This window comes from Dasypus novemcinctus, chromosome 21, assembly GCF_030445035.2.
Source record: "Dasypus novemcinctus isolate mDasNov1 chromosome 21, mDasNov1.1.hap2, whole genome shotgun sequence".
Taxonomy (NCBI): domain Eukaryota; kingdom Metazoa; phylum Chordata; class Mammalia; order Cingulata; family Dasypodidae; genus Dasypus; species Dasypus novemcinctus.
In genome coordinates this window covers 34,349,308-34,366,259 of record NC_080693.1, presented here as the reverse complement: position 1 = coordinate 34,366,259, position 16,952 = coordinate 34,349,308, and the positions used below count along the sequence as shown (strand labels likewise).

At 38.5% G+C, this 16,952-nt stretch overlaps 1 protein-coding gene and 1 pseudogene across 2 annotated transcripts in view; both read right to left on the bottom strand.

The window, feature by feature from the left end:
- The window catches only part of LOC139437204 (RNA 3'-terminal phosphate cyclase-like protein pseudogene), a 32,891-nt pseudogene extending 27,338 nt beyond the window's left edge, over positions 1-5,553 (bottom strand).
- The window catches only part of SSH2 (slingshot protein phosphatase 2), a 312,427-nt gene that overhangs the window by 155,742 nt on the left and 139,733 nt on the right, over positions 1-16,952 (bottom strand). For both annotated transcript variants that reach the window (XM_004454370.3, XM_004454372.3), the window contains one exon: positions 12,341-12,384. In XM_004454370.3, coding sequence (XP_004454427.2) covers positions 12,341-12,384 — 44 coding nt within the window. The remainder of the gene's footprint in view (positions 1-12,340; positions 12,385-16,952) is intronic.

Here is a 16,952-nt window from a genome sequence, read left to right as displayed (position 1 = left end):
CTGTGACTTTAGGTAATCACCCAGGTTGAGTCAGTTTTGACCTACTGACCCAAAGATGGGGAGCTTCCATTTCTAATTCAATACTAGATTTGTACCAAATAATAACTCTATTGGTATCTGAAATCTAATCATTTCTCTTCTTGCTTTTCCTCAGAAAATGATCTTAATACTATATGGTGCCAATTATAGCACAGAGTTGGGGAGGTTGGGCTGTGAGCTGTGAAATTAACTGGAAAAGAATTTAGACAAATAATAGTGAAAGTATCACCATTTTACATCTTTGCCTGGTGCTTAATATTTGTTAAAGCTTTCCTATGAACTATTTTCTTTTCTTTTACAACAATCCTATAGGATAGATGGGCAGCTATTACACTCATTTTACAGATGAGGAAACAGAGGCTTAGAGTAGTAAGAAGTGGGACAGAACTAAAGTCAGGTCTTATTCTTAGTTCATTGCTTTTTCCCTCAAACTGCTGGATGTCCAGACTTCCCTTAATGACTTCTCTCTATATATAAAAAGAAATCAACACTGTAGACTTGGAATCTTATTATAAGGAAGGCTACAAGAGAATGGAATTTTTACCCAATAAATATTACAGTAAAGGTAGAAAAAAAATAATGTAGTCCTACTCCCTGACTTTATAAAGATACGATATCCCCTCTCAATCGAGATATGGAATGGGCATCGCCACCCCAGAGTCCTCAGGATGGAGGAATAAAATATGGATTAGAATGGATTGCTTCCATTCTAGCAATTGAAGAAATTATATCACTGATGTGGAGACAGTGGCCATGGGAGTTGCTGAGGGAAGGGAGAGGGAAAAGAAGGTATGATATGGGGGCATTTTTGGGACTTGGAGTTCTCCTGAATGATGTTGCAGAGACAGATGCAGGATATTATATAACTTGCCATAACCCAACGAATGGACTGGGAGAGAGTGTAAACTACAATGTAAACTATAATCCATGCTGTGTAGCAGTGCTTCAAAATGTATTAATCAAATGCAATGAATGTACCACACTAATTAAAGAAGTTGTTGAAGTGGGAAAAGTGGGGGCCATGGGAAGTGGGGCATATGGGAACCTCCTATATATATATATATATATATTTTAAAGATTTATTTCTCTCCCCTTCCCCCCTTTCCTGTCCCCCCCCCCACCCCGGTTGTCTGTTCTCTGTGTCTATTTGCTGCATCTTCTTTGTCCGCTTCTGTTGTCAGTGGCACGGGAATCTGTGTTTCTTTTTGTTGCGTCATCTTGTTGTGTCAGCTCTGTGTGCGGTGCCATTTCTGGGCAGGCTGAACTTTCTTTTGCACTGGGCAGCTCTCCTTACGGGGCGCAGTCCTTGTGCTTGGGGCTCCCCTAAGCAGGGACACCCCTGCGTGGCAGGGCACTCCTTGTGTGCAACAGCACTGCGCATGGGCCAGCTTCACACGGGTCAAGGAGGCCCGGAGTTTGAACTGCGGATCTCCCATGTGGCAGACGGATGCCCTAACCACTGGGCCAAGTGCGCCGCCTCCTATATTTTTTAATGTAACATTTTGTGTGGTCTATGTATCTTTTAAAAATAAATAATAAATACATTTTAAAAAGATATGATAGAATATATTTATATGCCTATAATTAATATATGCTTTTTGTTTAACACAATTTGAAGAACAGCTGATGCTCTGGGATACATTTTCACTTTTCCCTGGGAAAACTTCCGTGTTTCAGACATCTTGTTCTCTAAGCAACTGATGAAAATATGGCAAACATTTTGAACTATCTTTTCTGAAAACCAAGATTCTACAAATAGTAGTAGCAATCAACATATTTGTTTTATTAAATGCTTTTTAATTTCATTTTGTAAAAATTCTCTACCAGATGGTTTACTCATCATCTTTTAAGGTAACTAAATATAAATGTTGACAGTGATATGAAGACACTGGCAATTTGAGAGTTCATTTGGGATATAACAGGAAATCTTTCTATAGTGTCTATTTGCTTTATATTTAAAACATATACACAGGGTACACTGATATACATTTCAGGATAATAAAAATAATGTATATGAGAAGTTTCTCATTGTGACACTCTCTAAACCAACAAATACCAGTAGAAGGAAATAAAAACTCTACCTTATACTGAACTCAGAGTAGTTCTGAATTAAATGTTCATAATAAACCCTTCCTAAAAGCTTCTTACCCTTTCATCCAAGTTCCCTGAATACTTCTTGGAAGAATATGAGATTCTAATTTGAGGAGTTTGGGATAGAAGGATATAGCACTGGGGAAGAAGGATGGGCAAATTTTTGGTTCTCATTTGTATATTACTTAAAAAAAGAAAGTTAATTACCATTTATTCATTAGGGGAAATCATTTTAGAAGAAGATAACAGCACTATAAAAAGTTAACCAAGGAAGTGGACTTGGCCCAACAGATAGGGCATCCGCCTATCACATGGGAGGTCGAAGGTTCAAACCCAGGGCCTCCTGACCTGTGTGGTGAGCTGGCCCATGTACAGTGCTGATGCATGCAAGGAGTGCCGTGCCACACAGGGGTGCCCCCTGCATGGGAGAGCCCCACACGCAAGGAGTGTGCCCCGTAAGGAGAACTGCCCCACACAAAAAAAGTGCAGCCTGCCCAGGAGTGGGGCCGCAAACACGGAGAGCTGATGCAGCAAGATGATGCAACAAAACAAGACACAGATTCCAGTTGTCACTGACAAGAATACAAGCAGACACAGAAGAACACACAACAAATGGACATAGAGAGCAGACAATTGGGGTGGGGAAGGGGAGAGAAAAAAAAAAGTTAACCATTCAGTCATGATTTACCTTTAAAGTTGCAAGGTGACTACTGCTGTACAAGTTTCCCTATTTTCAGTTCATTTATCACTCATTTACTTAGTAATTCAATTATTAGGTAATGTGTGCCTATTAGGTACCAGGACACAGGCCAGAACTCAGGAGTTCAAAAAACAAGGAATGCATGGGAGTTGACAGCTTAAAGGGGAGACAGAACATGAAAAATGAAGTCCTTCTGTAAAGAGAGATCTGTGAATTATTATAAACTTTTTTACCAAATTAATACACACCAGATTTCTGTAAAAATCAACAGTTTTTAGTGAAGATTTAACAGGAAATTTACTAAAACTTTATTTCATCAATGAATGAATATGACTTGTTTTAGATATGTACATGACTTTTATTTTATGCTCTAATTTTTTTAATTCATGGGAAGAAAGGAAAGTCCTTAAGATAGTGGCTCTGCTGACCTGGATGTATGCATTCAAATTCATTCCCTGGGTTTCCTTGGCTGCACTGCTTTGTCTGTAGGGAAGGGCCTTATCCTGAAAAAATACCATTTGATGGTCTTGCTAAACTGGGGAAGCCAATGCCAACACAAAGTCATCTGTACTCTATCTTTGCCCTTGAGTTCTTTATGACCTGGTTTAGTTGCACTTTTAAATATAACCTGGAAAAAGCACTTCAAAAGCCTCAAAGGGGAAGAGTGCAGATCTAGCAGGTCTTTGGATCAAGAGCAGCTTCCAGAACTGGCTCTGGTTAGTAGAATACACACATCTACTGACTCCTTCCAGTAGTAGCTTAGCACAGTTCCTGCCAAGATCCCCTAGAGAGCTGTTGCTCCTTGATCCTGAGGGCTGGAGGTCAGTTCAGCACTGAAGAAGGGGCTATTGGTGATCTCAGTAACAAGTGACAGTCCAAAGCCCTGAAACTTCTCAGAGTTGGTCCTTTTCAAGCAGTCTATGTAAATAAAGTATGAACTTATTGAGATAACTCCTCAAGGGCTCCATAATTTAGTCAGCCATCTAAGGTAGTACACCTATGAAGTACATAAGTGATGCCATTCCTTCAATACTTTTGTTTTTTTTTGTAGGATCTGTCAGCTGAATGGGTCTCAATGCCTTCCTTACAGGACATGAAAAAATATATATATTTCACTTCCTTTAGGAGGTAAGCCCCATTGCACAGTCTTTAGCTCAAATGATTCACCATTAATTCCAAACTATTTCAATAGACAGACAGCTGTGGTCATACAGAACCAATCAAAGAGAGTTTTCCAGGTAATTGTCACTGCTGAGATGGACATTCCTGTTGTGTTCCACTGACCCAGCATACAAAGCCCTGTTGGATAATATTAGGTTGTTCCTGTTTGATTTATTTTCATTTGAGAACCATTAATTCTTTTGTCCACTAGCCTTATGAAGTTAGCTTCAAAGTTTCTGAGGCTGGATTATGGTCTCTGGCTTGGATTACTTGGACCTTGATGGGTAGAGAGGACCAGGCACTGGCATACGAAGTTGAAGCCCACATAGCTAAGAACTGCATCTGGATTGCCATGTGGGCCACGGAGGCATGGGGGCCATCAGTGGTAGCATCAGTGGTGATGGCAGTGAGCAGTTTTTGCTCCTTTCTGTAGCCTACTGAAAATGCCTTTTAAAAAGGATTAACTTTAAAAATATACCTTTATTTAAATTGAAAAGTACATAAACCTCATTTTGGATTTGACTAAAATTAAATTATTATGAGCTATTTAATCATTAGATCTTGGAACACAGCACCTATCAACTTCTTATAGGGAAATAACTCTTTGGTTTCAGTAGTAAGCATATATATACTTAGATATTGAGAATTATTGTTTTTTGCTGGAGGCATAATCTCACATTTTTAATCACTAGATCATCCCAGTTAAGGACTCATACTTTACCCATAGAGAGTAACTCAAGGACACTCTAATAAGGCAGTATACAGTACACTGGAATATTGAATAAGCACAATATGTGGCATCCTAATTCATTTTATAAAGGGTAAGAATGGAGAGAGAATTTCCCAATCATCAACCCATGTCTGCAAAAATTTGAATTTCATTATAAACAGTTCCCACACTTAGCCTCTGGTTGTTCTTAAAACTTGATCTGGAGGATAACTAAGCCAGAGGCCACTGTTGCCACACCCTTCCCGGCCCTGCAGTCTGTCTTGCTTGCCAGAAGTGAGGTGACATCAGGTATCCTCTCACCTGCTCCTTTCAGAATTCTTGACTGTCAGTCCTTTTTCCTCCCTCAGAATGATCACAAGGCATTAGGGGGGAAAAAGGGACTTGTTTTCTCTCCTGAATTTACGATGTACTGTTGACCTTCCTCATTCCCCCACTAGAAAAAAATACTGTATTAAATGTGGTATTATTTGCTTTAACACTTCTAGTTCTTCAGTGAGAGCTGAACTATGGGATATCTAAATACTTTGCATGGTAGAAAAAGACCAAAGGTCACAATTTCACAGTTGCTCATGTCCCACTCCCTTATGGTAAAGGAATTCTTCCTCAGACCTTTTCATTCTGGAAAATAGAATTTCTGATAAACAAGCCCTGATGAGGGGACAGGAAGTCCAGCGAAAAAGAAAGGATCAGGGAAGCAGCTGTGGCTCAATCAGTTGGGCTCCCGTCTACCAATGGGAGGCCCTAGGTTCACATCCTGGGACCTCCTTGTGAACGCAGGCTAACCTGCACGCCATGGAGAACCGCTGGACAGCAACTGCCACAGATGCCGCATAGCCCGTAAGCACTGTGGAGAGCCAATTCAGCAAGGTGGCTCAACAAAAACGAAGACAAGTAAGAACACAGGAAAGTGCACAGTAAATGGACACAGAGAGCAGACAACAAGCAAGCTGCAAGGGGGGTGGGGAATAAATAAAAATTAATGTGGACACACAGAAGAACGCACAGTGAGTGGACACAGGGGGGGAATAAAAAAAAAAAAAAAGGATCACAACTCTCTCATTTCCAGGATGCAGTCCATAACAATCTACAGTCACAAATCATGTAGCTAAGAGGATTTTGTTACTGCTAAGTATCAGCAGTGATAGCTATTTGACACTTTAGTCTTTGGGTTTTTACGACATAGGAAAACAATTTTTCTAAAAGTTCATTTTGGAAGTCAAGAATTGAGGGGGAAGTTAAAATACTTTTGCTTTTTCGCTGAAACAGCTGAAAAAATAAGTAAAATTATTTACTTAGCTTTAAAAGATATACCTACTTTCATTATGGCTTTGATAGACAAAAAGTTTGCTTTTCAAACCAGATTTAAGAATAATGCCTTTCATGGGCACCAGAGGCAGAACATACCAAAGATATATAAATGATAAAGAGGATCTAGGAATATATATATATATTTTTAAAGATTTATTTATTTATTTCTCTCCCCTCCCCCCCACCCCGGTTGTCTGTTCTCTGTGTCTATTTGCTGCATCTTTTTCTTTGTCCACTTCAGTTGTTGTCAGTGGCACGGGAATCTGTGTTTCTTTTTGTTGCATCATCTTGTTGTGTCAGCTCTCCGTGTGTGTGGCACCATTCTTGGGCAGGCTGCACTTTCTTTCGCGCTGGGCGGCTCTCTTTGTGCAGGGCTCCCATACGCGGGGGACAGCCCTGCGTGGCAGGGTACTCCTTGCGCACATCAGCACTGCGCATGGGCCAGCTCCATACGGGTCAAGGAGGCCCTGGGTTTGAACCGCGGACCTCCCATGTGGTAGACAGATGTCCTAACCACTAGGCCAAGTCCGCCGCCTATAATTTTAACCCCAGGCCTCCTTGACCCATGTGGAGCTGGCCTATGCGCAGTGCTGATGCTCGCAAGGAGTGCCATGCTACACAGGGGTGTCCCCGGCGTAGGGGAGCTCCAAGCGCAAGGAGTGCGCCCTGTAAGGAGAGCCACCCAACGTGAAAGAAAGTGCAGCCTGTCTAAGAATGGTGCCACACACATGGAGAGCTGACACAGCAAGATGACGCAACAAAAAGAGACACAGATTCCCATGCCGCTGACAACAACAGAAGCGGACAAAGATGCAGCAAATATACACAGAGAACAAACAACCAGGGTGGGAGGGGGAGGGGAGAGAAATAAATAAATAAATACATCTTTAAAAAAAAAAAAAGGAGGCCCGGGGTTTGAACCACAGACCTCCTATATTGTAGACAGACACCCTACCCACTGGGCCAAGTCCGCCACCCTAGGAATATATTCTTTAGAGACAGAATACTTCAGTGAAATGAAAATTCGCAGGCAAAGAGCTTTCAAAAGTGTGCACTTAACATTTCAAAGGGGTACCTCTATCAGTGGCAGAACCAAAGAGGATGAGTGGACAGCTCACTACACCCCCTGGTGGTCACACTCAAATGTTTTAAACAGTAGATGGTTTTCTGGTAAGGAAGAGAAACCCAAAGGGTGGAGGCAGAGTCAAGCTTCAGAAGGGCCAAGAGGAAAAGATTAATGGCTTCAATGTGTTCAGTTGGCATCAGCTTTTTTTTTTTTTTAAACACATTGTAAGCTCTACTTTTGTTTAAAAAAAAAATCTTCATAAGCTGAATAAGGTCAGGTTTCTCCATGAAATATTAACCCTGTCAATCTATTTCTTAGAACAGAAAAGTGGGGTGATGGGGCATTATGTCAACATCTCACTATCAAATGGTTCAGGGAAAAAGGTTCATTATGATGTATTTTTAACTTTTCTGTAAGTGTGGAATTGTTTTGAAATAATAAAAAAGAGAAATAAAAGTATGAGGATTATCAGGTCATATTTACAATGGTCCTGCTCCTTTCCCACACTTTCTTTTTCATTTAAGTACAATATTCATCTTCTCTAGATGAATACATTCTTCAACTAGAATATATATTGAAGCAGAAACACACCTGTCCTATTTTGATAGTCAAAAGATGGGCAGCTAGCACATTTATTGTCATTTTGATATTTAAATCCATAGAAAAATTATGTCACTAAATAGGCTAAACTTAAATGAAGATGAAGTCGTTTCTCAAAGGTAAGAAAAAACATGGAGCAATTACAAGATAAAGAAAAATTAATGAGATAGTAGAGACAGGCCTTGAAGTAAGATTTGGCCACAAATTGGATGAATTAGTTGCACAGTAACATTTTGAAACTATTTCTTCCACAAGGATATGCCCAATGATTCTGTGTTTTCTCTCAACTATCTTCAAGCTGTCTCCACTTGAATGTTGCCTTGTTCTTTCATATGTGCAAAAGTGAACTCTTCATGTGTTTTCGTATGAGTTTTCTCTTTCTCAGCTATGTAATTTCTAGCAAAGCTATCAACATTCATTCTACTCTCATTCATTCATTCAACAAGCATTTACTGAGTGCCAGCTACATGCTAATTGCTGGGGATACTGAGATAAAAGACACAGTACCTGTCCTCATGCTGATCTCAGATGGGGAAGTGATTGTGAAGCTGTGATAAATGTTATGATGGCTTGGAGAGCACCTGGGAGGGGTGTCTAACTTTCAAGGTGCTGACTCCAGAACTAACTTCCTGATTTAAATTTTAAAACTTGAACTTTCAGTAGGGTTAGACTAAGAATGGGGAAAGCTAAGGAAGGAACCCGTGCATAGGCACCAAGATGTAGGTGACTTGTCAGGGAATCTGTTGGGGCAGAGAGTTTGAGGGGGTTCTAATGAGAAATGAGGCTGGAAAGGTAGGCAAGAGTCAAAACATGAAGGCTCTTAACTGGCATATTGATAGTTTGGAGTTTTATCCTAAAAGGGGCATAATGAGATCTAAATTTTAGAGAGATCACTGATGGCATTATGGAGAATGAATCTGGGGATGGAGGGAAGAAGAGTCAGAGGAAGCCTTTTGAGACCAGAGGCAGAGAAACCACACTCTTGTAATTCATAAAGACATTGTCTCCAGGTAGAAACATTGAGGTCTTTTTTGTCTCCATTATATATCCTGGATTTGCCCTTTCCTTTCCATTTTCCCCTGCCTCTAGTCATTTTTTGTTAGAATTACTAACATCTTCCTGGATAGTTTTCCTGCCCCTCCCCACATACTGCATAACACTGCCAGACTTTTTCCTGGCAGTCATGTCATTCTTCTAAACAAAAATCTATCAACAAAAAACTCCTCTGCTTTTAAGATAGGCAATATCTTCTCACTGTCCCTGAAACAGACCATTTTGGGCACCTACTTCCAGGCTTCTGAGGATATCCTTCCACCCTCCCCTCCCTCCTGTATTTGCTCTTCTTTTTCTATGCATCTATCTAAATTCCACTCATTCATCAAAACCCAGTTCTTCCAAGAGACTTTCTGAGACTTCTCTGGCCCATTTTGCTTTTTCTCTGTCTCCACTGCTGCAAATTTTGTTTTTGTTGAGGTTTTGGATCTCCATGTTTTCAAAGGTGAAGAATTTTTTCAGCAGATGGTGAACAATTCTTTATATCCATGAAAAGCTAAAGAGGAAGAAACTAGGCTTAAAAACAGGAGAGGTTTTGGGCTGAACTTTCAGAGTAATTAAAAAAAAAATTGGTGATAAATATTATGTATGTTGCTTGAGTTGAGAGGAAAAAAGTAATTTTCTTGAATGGCTGAAACATTCACTTGTCTTTAAAAAAAAAAAAGACAATTTCTCCCAGACCTTTGAAGGTATCTTATTGTATAATACTATGAGTTATTGATGCCAAAGAAAATTTTCTAAAGGTCACTCCTTTTCTCTTTATTTTATGCAGTTCTTAGCTTGGGATTGGTACACACAGGAATGGAAGAATTCTACTATTATTAAAATATTTATTTTCTAAATTTAGATCCTAAAGAACACTGTTCACTGTTTCCTATCACAACCAGTTACTTTAATTTTTTTTTTGAACCTCAGATTTACTTCAGTGACATATTTTTTTTGGTTCATTTTTGTTTATTAATTATTTTATGATTTTATTAGGTTGAACCATATGAGACTGCTGTTTATATGTCAAAATGGTCAAATGTTAGCATTTTATACGGTTTAGTCTGGTATTCTCCAGTTAGCAAAGTAAGTTATCACACAAAGAAGAGGAAAGTTATGAGTCATAAGAATGCAAAAGTAAGACTGGCACTGATTTTAATAAAAAAATTAATAACATACAACTAGATTTGAAATTCTATAATCATGTTATCTTTTTAGGTTTATCCTCTGAAAAAGACAAAATATTGCCAGAATTTAAACATCATAAAAAGGGGCTAATGTGGCATAAATACACTGGTTTTTAAAGGCATCATGATTTGGGTTAATTATATTGAAGATTACTTTTAATTTATGACTTTTCAAGTAAATGCCACTTGCTTAAAGTAAGAGATTATTAATGGAATGCCTTTTTTATTACCTAGAACTGGCATTTAGTTTTAATAATATGCTGCTTGCTATTTAAATTTCCTACTACAAACCACATTTGAATCCACAAACTGACAAGATTAATTCAGGCAGGTTCAATGAAAAGATGTTAACTCAATGCTAGTTTATTCTGTGGTAAGTGATGGAGAAAGCCAGAACAATCTCTAACAGCCAAACCCACAAAAAGTAACCTCTTAACTACCATTTAGGTACAAGGAACATTCAATTGGCAGTTAAGAGAAGTTTCTATATTTTCAATCAGACTAAAGCAAACAGATTTAGAAATAGCTTAGCATGGAATATAAGAAATTAAAATAGGCTAGCAAATCTTGATTTTTAAAATGGTGCTTCTATGTTTTGTTTCTTATTTCTTTAAGTAATCCTTGTGAATAGAAGAAGACTGAAAAAGCCCTCTGCTGGTAATATTAATGATTTACTGCCACTAACTTTCTAAACGGTAAACAGAAGTCTTTATGGTTCTTAACGGCCTAACAATTCTAAGCTGTGAATTAGAGACAGCTCTGCTTCTCATTATGAGTTGCTTCATCATTATGTATTTTTTTGATTCCTGTAGATAACACATCAATGCATAAAGATTGAAATTAACCCAGAGATCTTTAAACCTGATCCACTAGACTTTTTTCCCCCTTCATTCTAATGGGATAAGGTTATAATGGCCCTGTTAAATACTCACTATAATTTCTTCTGGGCTTCTATCTCTTAGCTCTATGTAAAAGAATGAAACTGTCAGATCTTCCCTAGAAGTGAGAAATTAAGCTTTAAGTCAAAATCTGTGTGATAATCCAAAAAGGAAAAATATCGCCAATAGCCTCAGTTATAAATGAAAAGGAACTATTTTTTAAAAAAGATTTATTTATTTCTCCCCCCTCCCCCCCACTCCAGTTGTCTGTTCTTTGTGTCTATTTTGCTGCATCTTCTTTGTCCTCTTCTGTTGTCAGCAGCACGGGAATCTGTGTTTCTTTTTGTTGCATCATCTTGTTGTGTCAGCTCTCCGTGTGTGCGGCACCATTCCTGGGCAGGCTGCACTTTCTTTCGCGCGGGGCGGCTCTCCTTACGGGGTGCACACCTTGCACGTGGGACTCCCCTACACGGGGGAGACCCCTTCATGGCAGGGTGCTCCTTGCGCGCATCAGCACTGCACATGGGCCAGCTCCACACGGGTCAAGGAGGCCCGGGGTTTGAACCGTGGACCTCCCGTGTGGTAGACGGACGTCCTAACCACTGGGCCAAGTCCACCGCCAGGAACTATTTTTTTTATTAAGTTGTAGTGTATTATAGGGAGCTATATGTCAACAAACATCTGATAATTAATCATTAAGGAAAACGAGCATGCTTATTATATGCTTTCTATCATCCAGAATGGCTCATTTGACTAAGTTCAGAGGACAAGAGTTGGTAACATTTAAATGACCTCTAGAACTTACCAGAACTGTTGCTTGTGAGAGAAAGGGGTTGTTTTAAAAAATCACTTAAGGAGACAACAGGAAAATTAGTATATACCTCCTAGATTTTTTCCATAATTTTTTTCTTTTAATGACACCCTTCTTTGGTACCCTTTTAACAACATGCCCACTATTCCATTAGAGGGAGGGGAAAAAAAGCTTTTTTAAATTTTTATTTTTAGGTACTGGGGCCAGAGATTGAACTCCAGACCTCCCATGTGGGTAGCAGGCACTCAACCACTTGAGTCATATTCACTCCCCATTCACTGTATTTTAAAGGATTGGGTAGGTTATTCAGTATATACTTTGTATTTAGGAAGTGAATATTGGTTAATCTGTAAGATTGCCAAATTATATCAAAATGTATGACAAACCCAAGTACAATAAATAAATTGAAGGCTGAAATGTTCTTCATTTGATATTTTCCTAAAAGGTAAAGAAATTTACCTTCTTTATTACCCAGGATAATTCCTACAGACGGTAATTCCTACAGACTTTGGTCAAAATTGGGCCAAACTAGCCTTTCTACATCTTTTAACAACAGGTTACCATTTTAAATCTTTCAAGTCAGTAATTGACTTCTTAAAGCAATCCATTTTTAAGAGACCAATGAAGTATCTTGGAAAAGTAGGATAAGCTAATCTGACAAGACTGAATAAGAATTAGAGAAAAAAGCAGTAACTATAGAAATAACTGTAGGATATCATGAACAAACATACCTCCTGGGCTGTGACCGGCATTCGTCCTCCCCACTGTCTGCCTCCTGTATAGACAGAAAGACAGAAAAAATTTTACCTGAGGTCTCGTATCAGAATGTACACAATACAGTTTTACTAAGCTTAACGTGTGAGAATACCTTATTTGTGTTACACACTTGCACTAAATTCTCTTCACAAAAAGTTACTTCAGCCAACCCAGGAGGTTGATATAAATCTATAAAACTTATTCCTGGAGGAAACGTCAGTTACAGTCTACAGATAAATTTCATTGATAATAAAGTGCTAATCATTAAAAGAATTACCTCTGAAAGACAACTGAACACATTACGTAGTGTTATGCTTCTTCCAGTTCATAATGAATGGGCATCCTGCCTACCACCAACGAAATCATCAGGGTGGCCTATTAATGATTCTGAATCCCAAATAATTACCTAAACAATGGGTATCACTTCTGAATGCTCAGGAGCAAATCCTCATTACCATCAACATAATGGCAGCTACTTATTAAGCACTTAAAACATGCCATGCTAAAAACTTATTATTCCATTTATTACTTATAAACTCATAAAGTTGACTGTTAATTTTTTTTCATGGATTCTAACATATACCTAACTTAGGATAAATCTACAATAATTGATAAAAAAGCACTGAATATTTAATTTTCAGTATTTATTTTTTTCTCACTGGCACATAAAATAATAGTGAGTCTTATAACTTATGGCAATTTAGACCCAGTAAAATTTGAATATTAATATGAATATTTTACAAATGAGGAAACTGAAATTTATAAAGGATAAACTAGATGCCCAAGAAAACTCATGTAGTGAAACTAGAATTACAACTTCCAAACAAAAAACACATTGTAAAAGCATATCACTGATACCACCATGGTTATTTTATGTTAAGATATTACACAGATCTTTGCAGAGAAAAGAACATTGATGTGAAGAAAAAGTGAAAAAAGATGACAGAATTAATGGTACTGAGAGTCTAACTTTTTCTTTTAATTTGATGCCTAACATTTAGTATTTTCTCTACCATCACTTTTGCCCTAGCTGGCAAACACAGTAGTAGTAGGAGAAAAATAAACGGAAACAATCTGTGCACTGTTAGCCAATGAGCCATCTACATTTTCCAGTTTATGGAACCATCCCCAGTCACTTCTACATCATTCTGTCTCCATTCCTGGGCAGTCAAGGCCAGCACTATAATCTTTATTTCCTTGCTATTTCCACTACTTATTTCAGGCATGTCACTTATTTCCTACAAAGGGAGAGGTTCTGTAAAGATTACACCCCTAGAGGAAGCACAGGTAGAAAGTGTCAGTGCATTATACATTTTGCTTGCAGAGAAGATTTTAGTTTCAGAAGACATGGCCCTTTAGGGACTGAAAAGAAAGGTGTTAACATGGAAAAGAACTAACAGTCTTTAGAGTCAACAGTCAGAACATGAAAAGTCTGCAAAAACAAAAATGAAAGGCTCAGATAAGCAAATGGAAATGTTAGATTTTTGCGCCTAAGGCAAGTATAATAAATTGAAATGATTTCCTGGACTATCATGTAACAAATACTGCTTCATGATGATTATTACTGGTTAATATACCAAATTATGATTTCTCTCATTTTTTGTAGTTGCTTATTATTTATTGGTATGATGAATACTGATAGAAAAATGATTTAGGAATTATTAATGTATCACTGCCCAATCTCATCTTTTTTTTTTTTCTTATTTTGAATACTTCCAAACTTACAGGACAGTTACAAAAATAATATAAATCACAGAGAACTCCAATATACCCCTATCCCTTAGATCCATCAATTTTTAACAGTTTGCAACATTGCCATATCATTTTATCTATGTATCCATCTATCTAGATATCTATATTTATTTTTATATATATATATATTTATTATATATATATCTAGATATCTATATTTATTTATATTTATATCCATTCATCCACTCACCCATGTTATTTCACTTAATGTACATGACAACCTTATTTTTCCCCCTTCCCCTCCCTGTCCTGCTGTTTTTGCTATCTGTGTCCATTCACTGTGTGATCTTCTGTATTTCTCTTTTTGTCTTCTCTTCTCATCTTTCTTTTCTAGAATTCACCAGGATTTGATCCTAGGGACCTCTGATGTGGAGGGAGGTTCCCTGTCAGTTGTACCACCTCAGTTCTTAGTCTCTGCTGCGCTTCACCTTGACTCTCCCCTTCATCTCTCTTTTGTTGCTTCATCCTCTTGCTGTGTGACTCATCTGCACAGGCACTCAGCTTGGTGCACAGGCACTTGGCTCACCACGTGGGCACTCACGCAGGCACTTGGCTCGTCATGTGGGCACTCAACTCACCATGCAGGCACTTGGCTCACCACATGGGCACTTGGCTCACCATGCAGGCAGACACCCAATACTTGAGCCACACCTCCTTCCCGACAATCCTATTATTATCTCCTTTTGAAGAAAAGGAGGTTCTTGCCCAAGTAATTTGCTCAAGATACACAAAGTCAATAAATAGTACAATCTGATTTGAACTCAGGTCTATCTTTCCACTGTAAACAGCTGCCTCTAAACTAGGAATCTGACTTTGATACTTATATCCTCAGATAGGGGTAGGAAGGGAGCTGGAGAAGAAAGCATATCTTTTTTCATGGCTTTTAACACCATAACATCCTTTGTCATTTCAAAGAAGTGCCAAAGGAGTAGAAAATTCCTTTGGTAGAAAATAAGTCAGAGAAATGTTTCTAACGCAAGATCCCCAAATGCCCTTTTTCTTTCTTAGATTTGTGTTGCAATAGCTAGGCCAATGAATGATTTGCATCCTTCACTTACTTGGAAGAGGAAAATTTTTTTTTTAACTCAATGTATCAAGGTATTATAATATAATGGGGTAAAATGGTTTTAAAAGAAATGAAGAAAATGTTTATTATGTTTATTTCAACAGAATTAATGGTCAAAAATGCAAAGATATAGCATCCCTTATTCAAAAAGAATAAATAAATCTCAGATAATGCATTCTTGAACAGAGGCATTTAAAGGGGATCTGAAGGTAGAATGCTTACCATTCTACTTTAATAACTGTGGACCCCAGATATAAACACTCACCTTGTCAAGTAACTTCATACATTGTTACTAAAAATGCCAAACAGTCAACTTGTTCATAATATTAGAAACTACCAGGAGAAAAGCGTAGAGAGATAGCACTTAGTTTCTTATTAGTGAAGAGAATAGTTTCTGATGTTTAAGGAAGAAGGCTAATTAATTGAATAACTAAATACATGCATGCTGGCTTTTAAAAAAATTATCTAATTTCTAGAGTCCTATTAAATAGATTTTATTTAAAGAGTTTGTAGCAGTTTGAGTCTTTTGTGAACTCCAGATAATCCTGTTCTTAAAGCTAATCCATTTCTGTAAGTGCAAACCTATTGTAGATGGGACCTTTTGATTAGATCATTTCAATAGGGCATGACCGAGGGTTGATCTTATTCCTCTTACTAGAGTCCTTTATAAATGAAGGAATAAAAAGCTGCAGACACAGAAAGAAGCTATAGAGGCAGAGAGGAACCCAGAAGCTGAGAGAGAAGACCTCAGGAGCCAGAAGTTGAGAGGAAACCATATTAGACAGAAGCTGTAAGCAAGGAAGCCGGGAAAAGAGAGAAAAGGGGAGATATGAGCTGATACCACCATTGTGCCCTGCCATGTGCCTAATGGCCCACAGCTGCAGCTCAGGGAGGAAACATCTGTGATGATGCCTTTTTTCCTTTTTAAACGGAGACACTTTTATACTCTATTTTTAAAAAAAGATTTTATTTATTTATTTCTCTCCCCTCCCCCCCCACCAGCCCCAGTTGTCTGTTCTCTGTGTCTATTTGCTGCGTGTTCTTTGTCTGCTTCTGTTGTTGTCAGCAGCACAGGAATCTGTTTCTTTTTGTTGCGTCATCATGTTGTGTCAGCTCTTCCTGTGTGCGGTGCCATTCCTGGGCAGGCTACACTTTCTTTCGTGCTGGGCAGCTCTCCTTACGGGGCCACTCCTTGTGCGTGGGGCTCCCCTACACGGGGACACCCCTGAGTGTCAGGGCACTCCTTGTGCACATCAGCACTGCGCATGGACCAGCTCCACACGGGTCAAGGAGGCCCAGGGTTTGAACCGCGGACCTCCCATGTGGTAGTCGGACGCCCTAACCACTGGGCCAAGTCTGCTTCCCTGTGATGATGCCTTGATTTGAACAGTTTCATGGCCTCAGAACTGTAAGCTTTTAACCTATAAATCCCATTGTAAAAGCCAACCAATTTCTGGTATATTGTTCCCAGCAGCTTTCAGCAAACTAACAGAGTATAATGACTTCCTGATGTTTCAAACTACATAATACCTGAGCATAAAAGTATGTTACTAAGTATGCTCCCAGCCTTGAAAAACACTGGGCTAGGTAGAATGTTAAGCAATATTTTTCCAAACTTATTGTTTAAGATAGTTTATACTTTCCATATATTCCAATCTAAGTGGATTCAGTCAGTATTCTTCAAAGGTGCCTATTGAATTCCTTTGTCTATGACTTTGCATTAAGCTGGAAGTCCTCTTTCCCATATCCTTTCCCTTATATTCTATATC